The sequence below is a fragment of the Mus caroli genome, chromosome 6 (assembly GCF_900094665.2).
Source record: "Mus caroli chromosome 6, CAROLI_EIJ_v1.1, whole genome shotgun sequence".
Lineage (NCBI taxonomy): Eukaryota > Metazoa > Chordata > Mammalia > Rodentia > Muridae > Mus > Mus caroli.
Window position 1 is genome coordinate 29,185,760 of NC_034575.1, and position 8,032 is coordinate 29,193,791.

General features: G+C 42.0%; 1 protein-coding gene across 1 annotated transcript; it reads right to left on the reverse strand.

Moving 5' to 3' along the window:
- Positions 1 to 6,233: 6,233 nt before the first annotated feature.
- Positions 6,234 to 7,616, reverse strand: LOC110295914 (Friend virus susceptibility protein 1). Its single transcript, XM_021164320.1, has one exon. The coding sequence runs from the start codon at positions 7,614 to 7,616 to the stop codon at positions 6,234 to 6,236; it is 1,383 nt and encodes a 460-aa protein (XP_021019979.1).
- Positions 7,617 to 8,032: the final 416 nt, after the last annotated feature.

Here is an 8,032-nt window from a genome sequence, read left to right on the forward strand (position 1 = left end):
ATTAATAAGTTAGTATAATATATTTGGTCTTAATCTTTCAAAAGTTAATTATTATTATAAACAATTAATTATAAGGACATGTTTTTGAGAATAAGAATAGTCACCTGGTTGTATAGATATTACCAAGTACATTCTCTTAAATGTGTGCCAGATCCGGCATGGCTGTGTAAGGAGGGGTGTGACATTGTTCCTGCCCCTGGAGCACCACCAGGCTGTTGATCCCATGACCCCCATGTGTGCTGATGGCTGCTGTTGCCCCAAAGTTGATCTGCTGTCTTTACTACTCCACTTTCAATCCTTCTTTCGGGGGAATATACTTCCCCCATTACTCAGAGATAGTCATACCATAGTAAATAAAACAGATGACGTTTTCAGAAATGAGGGATTGAGGTGGGCATGAGGCTGTGGAGGACGAGGAACAGGCTTTATGCTTGATCTTCAGGGTCATGGGAAAAGATCTAGACAATATAATCGTAAGGGCCATCAAAATCTGCATGGTCCTTTTTGGAAATGGTTCATTTCCAGACTTGGCCTCATTGATTTTGGAACCATGAGGAAGCATGAGTACCCTCTAGTCCAATGACTGCTGCACTGATTAACCAGGAAGAATTCAGAGACATTAAGGACAGAGAGTTAAAGTGGTCTCAGGAAGGAAGGGTGTGGATGGATAGAAAATAAAGGAATTTATATATGATCTACAAATAAATAGTATTAGAAAGAGAGTACATGAGGCCATGGAATTGCTAGGATAAGGAAACGAGGATTAAAGAATTAAAAGATGATGTAGAAGCGTATAAAAAGTTAGTACTCTGTTTTTCTCTATTTGAAGAACTGAAGATAACAATGCCTGGAAAAATATTAGCGAGAGTTAACTGCTTTAATGTTTTACTTACATAAATTCAAAACTTTCTAAGGAATCATTTTAATTTTAGTAGTTTGTTATTTTTCTTTTCTTACATGGAAGCAGTTACTAAAGACTAGGGGTGTGTCAGAAAACTAGAAGAGCTGTGGCCATCTATCCATAAAGAACAGACTGTGTAAACCCATAAGGAAATGTACTTTTGTTTTGTGTTTGGTTTTGCTCTAAGGAAACAAGACTATTGATCCGGGACTCATAGACTTTATGTAAATCTAAGAATTCTTGACAATTATTAACAATGACCAAAGCCTTGATGATATAGCTTTAATAAGTAAAAGACTGGATTCAGGCTCTCTGAGAGGGGAGAAAGCAAAAGCATCAGAAGGATGAAGGAATTGAGCTGAAGAATCAAGCTATCAAACTGAAGCTGAAGAATAAAGACTACTGAGAATCATCAGGGAACAGAGAGAGTACCTGGCACCAGCAGCTTGCATCTACTACTGACTCTGAGTCATTATTAAATCATTGCCATTCCCATTCCCACCTTTCTCAGGACCCTCCTCATGGTGAGGAAGGACCTCTGCAAATGTGATTTGTGATTTAAATTCATATATTATTTAAAATTATATTAAATGCTATATATTTAAATTTTTGTATAATTTTTAGTTTACTTGAAGTATTATTTCTTCTTCCTGTTATAATTTAACTTTGCATTTCTTTTAAAATGTTGCCAATAAAATTATAGAAAAACTTACGTGGAGCTGAGGAAAAACTGAAAACGACTTGTAAATTGAAATTCTGCCAGGCATGATGGCACATGCCTTTAATCTCAGCACCTGGGAGGCAGAGGCAGGTAGAGCTCTGTGATTTTGAGGCCAGCCTGGTCTATGTAGTGAGTTCTAGGACAACCAGGGCTATGTAGAGAGAACTGTCTAAAAAGTAAACTCTTAGTTTAGAATTCTTGGTTTATGAATCAAGGACTCTTTGGACAATCTAAAATCTAAATTTCATCATAGATCTACTTTGATGACTCTGTTTTAATATTTTCAAGGGAGTTTCTTTGTAGGGGAATCATTCAAATTGATAATAGCCAATCTTGAGATTGTGTAATCTCAAGATTATAGAACTTCTGGGCCCGCCTGGTCTACATATTGATATCTAGGATAGCCAGAGCTATAGAAAGACCTTATATTAGATAATGGCAACTATAGATATTATTGAACTTCTAGTTGAAGATTAAGAAATTCTAGTTGCATCCCAGACAAAACCTTTCTGAATTTTGAAGAATTTCCATGACTATTCCTTTCCTTAGAGTAGAACACCCTCATCCCTGCACTGAGCTATAAGAGAGCATGGCTTACCTATCTCGTGTTTCAGTTAGATGCAGTTATGTTCTTAGACTCTGAAGACTGGCAGTGCCTGGGATCTGCTTGGTGCTTGCAGAGACTTTGTGAAGCCGAAACTGTTTTCTGAAGCCATGGCAGCATTTTCTTCTACTCTTATTATCCCAGAAGTGAATAATAGAGTTTTTAGTCAGAGCCAAGAGGATCACTAGCCCAAAGCCAACTGGTCTACCAAGTGAGTTCCTGACCATCCACAGCTACTCATCACTACCGTGCCTAAAAATGGAGAGAGGCACAGCTTGCCTACTAGACTTGTCTAATGAGCTCCCCAGAACCTCACTTGCTAGCATCACCCCAGTCCTAGATCCAGTTCTACACTGCTATCTCTGGTAAGCATAGCTCTCATCCTCACCATAGAAACTTCTTTTTGCAACAGTTGAAACTACTTCAAAAATCTACAACGGATCAAGGTGAAGAGAACAATTGACCATGGGGTACACAACCCCAGTTGATACATCTACAACTCAGTACAGTGAAGGCTCAGGGAGGATGAGGGGGAAAGATTGTAAGAGTCAGAGGAACAGGACTTCTGCTGCAATGTAGTGTCTTCTAGACATGGCATGGAAGCTGCACCCATGAAATCTCAACAACATGGTCGTCTAAGCAAGACCTGCGTAATGACCACCAATGAACATGTCAACCCGAATGGGGACAATCTCACTGGGCCTTATCCCTTAGACAATGCTACAGGCAATCAATGGTTGCTGAGAAAGGGAGAATCAGTCTTCTCCAGGGATGAACCCTCTAATAGGTTATCTACTTCCAAGTGGCCAGCCCTAGACACATACATATATATGACAAATGCTAAGTGGACTTAGTAAGTTGTGTGTAAATGCATACACACACACACAGACACACACATCGATAATAATTAAAGAAAAAGAGGCTATGAATTTGAGAGAAAACAGAGGTTGGGAGGAGTTATAGGGAGGAGAAAGGAGGGGAAAGAATGATATAAATATAGTACTTTTGGGTGAAATTCTCAGAAAAAAATTAAGAATAAATGGAGTTAGGGTGTGCGGAGATCCAGATTCCAGCAGTCTTTAATCAAGCTGGATAGATCCAGAAGTTAATGCATACTGTTCTTCCAAAGGGCTGGAATTCAGTTCCTAGCACCCATATCAGGCAGCTCACCATCATTTGTGGCTCTAGCTCTGGCCCCTTCAGGCACTTGAGCTCGTGTGAGCATAACCACCCCCCCCCAACACACACACATGTACATAGCTAAAAATATTGAATTAAGAAAAGCATACATTAATGGTTTTTATATAAATGTAAATGAATGCCACTCTCACTAAGTTTTTTTGAAAACATTGAAGTTTTATATGAAAATATTACATGTAAGAAGGGTGATCTTCTGATTCTTAGCAGTATTGGTCCACCAAATTATAACTGATGTTCTATGTCAGGGACCCAAGAGTCCTATGTGTACCTTCACCTCATCATTAATGTCTCACATAGCTTAAACAACAACAACAACAACAACAACAAAACATAATACACTGGTGGATGGGGCACAGAAAGAACTTTTTTTCAGTTCTAGGAATGAAAATTACACAATTTCCTATTATGTAACAAAACCTTTGCTGGGGAGATGCAACACACACATCTACTCAACCTCAGTAGGGAACTCATGACAGACCGAAGTCCACTTTGGTGCACCAGTGAGTTTTATTGGGTGACTTACGGGGGTATGCTTTAGGGATTATTTGCAGGAGCAGAGATGACTCAGAGACAGCTGCATCACCAAAGCCCAGCTTAGCACAGGTGACAACGCACAAAACTGGGAACCAGGAACACACTGCACAGCCTGCAGGCAGTTCAGCAGTTTGGAGAGTGTATCCTCTTCAGGTGGTTGCTTGGTCTAAACCTCTCTCAGGCAGCGCAGCTGGTTTCTGCTTCTTCCAGGCAGGTCTGGTCTCAGTGTTTACAGCTGGGATTCTCTGAGCGTCTGATTGGCCCCTCTGTTCTTATCGCTTACTCTGGCAGGGAGGGGCCTAGTGAATTTGGTCAGTTTTTTGTTTGTTTGGTTGGTTTTTTTTTTTGTTTTGTTTTTTAAAGATTTATTTATATATGTGAATATACTGCTGCTGTCTTCAGACACACCAGAAGAGGGCATCAGATCCCATTACAGATGGTTGTGAGCCACCATATGGTTGCTGGGATTTGAACTTTGGACTTCTGTTTGCTCCGGCCCCTGCTTGCTTCGGCCCAAAGATTTATTGTTATATAGAAGTACACTGTAGCTGTCTTCAGATAAACCAGAAGAGGGCGTCAGATCTCATTACAGATGGTTGTGAGTCACCATGTGGTTGCTGGGATTTGAACTCAGGATCTTCGGAGGAGCAGTCAGTGCTCTTAACTGCTAAGCCATCTCTCCAGCCCCTAACCAATAGTTTTAAATTGGGGAGCAAGGTTTATACACCAAAGGCTCATCTTGGAGCAACCCAGTACAGGATTTAGCATTTGAATACAAGCAGCACCAGACCAACCCCATACATTTCCTCCTTTTTGTCTACATAAAAAGCCTTTCTCTTACAGCAATAAACAACATAAAGTAGGAACAATTATGAAAATGATTAGGTAAGACATTAAAAAAGTCCAGTTTGTTTGTATTTGGCAACCTTTGGATAAGTATCATCTATACTATCTTGGTGAGTTCAGAGTTATGTATCTAAATAATTTTTTGTGATAACATGCATTAACTTAAAAACATTTTCTTAGACCTAAAAACCTCTTAAATCCAAAACAACTTAAGCTTACGTGTGAGACTATAACTACTATCTAGTCTTCAATTCCATCAGAGACATCAGAAGGATAAATATTGCCAGAGTGTGCAGGAAGCACAGGCAAGCAGCTTCCAAGGCTACAGAAAAGACAAATAGCTGTCTGGCAGTTCCCCAGAATTGTCTAGATAATGTTGGAGCATCCATCTTCAACCTTCTGGCAGTATACCTGACAGGCATATTTGTGAAGCAAGGCATATGAAGGACTTGTGTACCCTGTCTTGGCAGAGTTAGGCAGTCGACTTTGCCTGCATTTCAATTTGCCCATTTTGGACAGCATCCTGTCTGCAGAGAGAATAAGGCATTTTCTTTGCCCAGTGGCAACTTGCTACATTAGAATCCATCTCCTAATGGAGATTCTTCAATGCTCATCCTTCCTTTTCCAAGTCGAATGGGGTGCTGCCAGGAGCTGACATGTCTCAATGTCAAAAAGGCCTTAAATTAATAAAAACATCTTTAAATGCCATTTTCTGTGGCCTCTGAGGTTTTTGAAGACCAGCTATCTACTCATAGCATATGTGAACAATCAAATGTTGCTTTATATTATCAGTTCGACTTAGTTCGACCAGTCCGGTAACTCAAACTCCCCCACTCCCCCACCCGCCCCACACCAGTAATTGGTTATCACCAGTTTTATTTAACTGGTAGTTTCAAACTGGGGAGTAAGGTTTATAAGAAAGGCTGGAGTACGTAAGGATCGGCTCACCTTGGAGCAATCGGATCTTGGGAAATAGAATTTAGCTTTTGACTACAAGCAGCACCAGACCGACCCACCCCCCTACAGCTGCCTGTAGTGCTGATGACATTAACATTTAGAGTCCATAGCTGAGTGGAGCTGAGTGGAAACAAGGACAGCAGTAGTCTGCATGGCACTTTCTAGCACTAGGAATGCCAGCCAGCAAGAAGCCTTCATTCAGCACAGTCCATGCCTCACTCCCCTGCGTCCTAGGTTCAAGGCACTGTGATGTCGTCAGCGTTGGGATCTTATAGTCTAGTTCCTGTTTGCAACCAACCAGTGGCAATAATCTTCTCGGGTTTGTGGCGCATCAGGGGTATCATAGGAAGGTAACCCACCTCTGGCTCTAAAATCTATGTTGAAAGAAAAGGAAAAAGAAAGAAAGCAAGCAAAAAAATCATCTCTGTCCTCTGTCTCCACTGCGGGACCTCCTCCTGATTTTAAGCTCTTTAACTGTTGCTTTGATGTTTCCAGGGGGAGAGAGAGAGAACAGCCACGGAGCCCACAGGAGCCGAACCAGCAGTCAAGCCAGCTGCTGTTGGCTTTAAACTTAATTCTATTAGATCATGCAACTGGGCAGCCACGCCCCCCACTGTTATGTCCTTTATACAGAGGAGGCTAAATACGAAGCTCTTCCAAGTCTCTACAGTTTCCCGGACAAAAGTTATCCTCATAGCTCTCGTGATGGGTGCATCTTCCGGGCCCCTCCACTGTGGACAAGTAGCTTTTACACAAAGCCACTCTATCATTCCAAGTTCCCTAAGCCTTTTAATCCCATCCTCAATAGAATACCACTCCAGGGCGTCAGGCGTCTGCAGCTCTCTTGTAGTAGGCCATCTCTGGACCCATGCTTCAGCCAACCAATCAAACAAACTCTTCACACCGTTATCTTCAACCGTGCGGGCTATGACATTAAACTCACTATCAAGGCTCAAAGGACCTAAACTGAGAAATTCAGTCTGATCCAGTATTGTGAGCCTCCCACCATTATCCCACACCCTTAAAATCCATTTCCTCGAATGTTCCTTTGCCTGTTGGTGATTTGATTGAGCAAGTGATTTGAGTTCATGGTTAGTATGGCGGTGTTTCTGACTTGTAAGGTCAGACAGAGACTTGGGTCTGGTGACAGGTTCAGAAGTAACTAAGGATGTTGAAGACTGGTTCTGAGGAGCATCTGCTTTGTCCTGCTGGGCGCGTTCTTTTGACAAGGCATAACCACTTTCCTCAGACAAGGATGGAGAGACCAAGACAGTGGTCAACTCTGCTTCCTCAGTCCCATCAGAATCTATGTCCTCCCACACATCTCCATCCCAGGTTATCGGATCCCATTCTTTACCAATCAGTGCCCTCACCTTATCTGCAGACACTTTCCGGGCAGGCTGACACATGACCTGGGATTGCAAATCAGCTAACCTCACAATGAGGGCTTCAGTCTGTTTTTCCCCAACTTCAATCCTGTGGCGGTAGGAGAGAAGAGTCTCCCCCAGGACACACTTAGAAGCCTTTAGATCATTTATGTGCATTCGGAGCTGGGAAATTTCATCTCTGAATTGGTCCCTTTCCTTTGTTACTTTATCCAGAAATGCCAGAAGCAGCTCGCCAACTGCGTCATAGTCCCTAATCTTGCAGAAATGTTCAAAAGTATCGTACACAGAGACATTAAGTTCCTTACCGCTCGAAAAGGATGAATCGGGGAGATCGGCCACATTTATCTTCTGCAGCAGCTCACGCCATGGGTTAACAGTGTTCTCGTCATTATCCGGAGTGTCCTCGGCAAGTTCAGGTTTGAAGAGCCAGCTTGAGAAACCAGCAAGCGCACGTGGGAAATTCATCTTCAGATTTTTGTTTCCCTAGAACTCGGCTGCTGCGTCCTACAAGCTTCGGATCCAAATTCCAGTTCGTCCCTGGCAAAAGCACTCTGGGGAGTTGCTAGTGTGGGGTCCGGGTTGAAAGGTCGAAGTTGCCGGAGTAGCCCCACCCATTAGAGACTTTACATCCAGAAATTGCGTAACCCAGTACCACTGACCAACCAGAGCCTGTCCTCCTCGAACGGTGCCACTCTGTACAATTTGAATTGGTAGAATCAGCATTAACAGTTAACCAATCAGCAATGAGGTCCCATTAGCCCCTCCTTTCCATATTGAAACTGCCGCTTCCGGATGCGAAGACTTGGTCAGTTTTAGGACCGAAGTTATTTTGAGTTTTCTTTTTTGTTTTTTTTTTTTTTTTTTTTTTTTTTTTTTTTTTT

Coding starts and splice junctions, on each gene's coding strand:
- LOC110295914 (XM_021164320.1), bottom strand. CDS start 7,616: ATGAATTTCCCACGTGCGCTTGCTGGTTTCTCAAGCTGGCTCTTCAAA.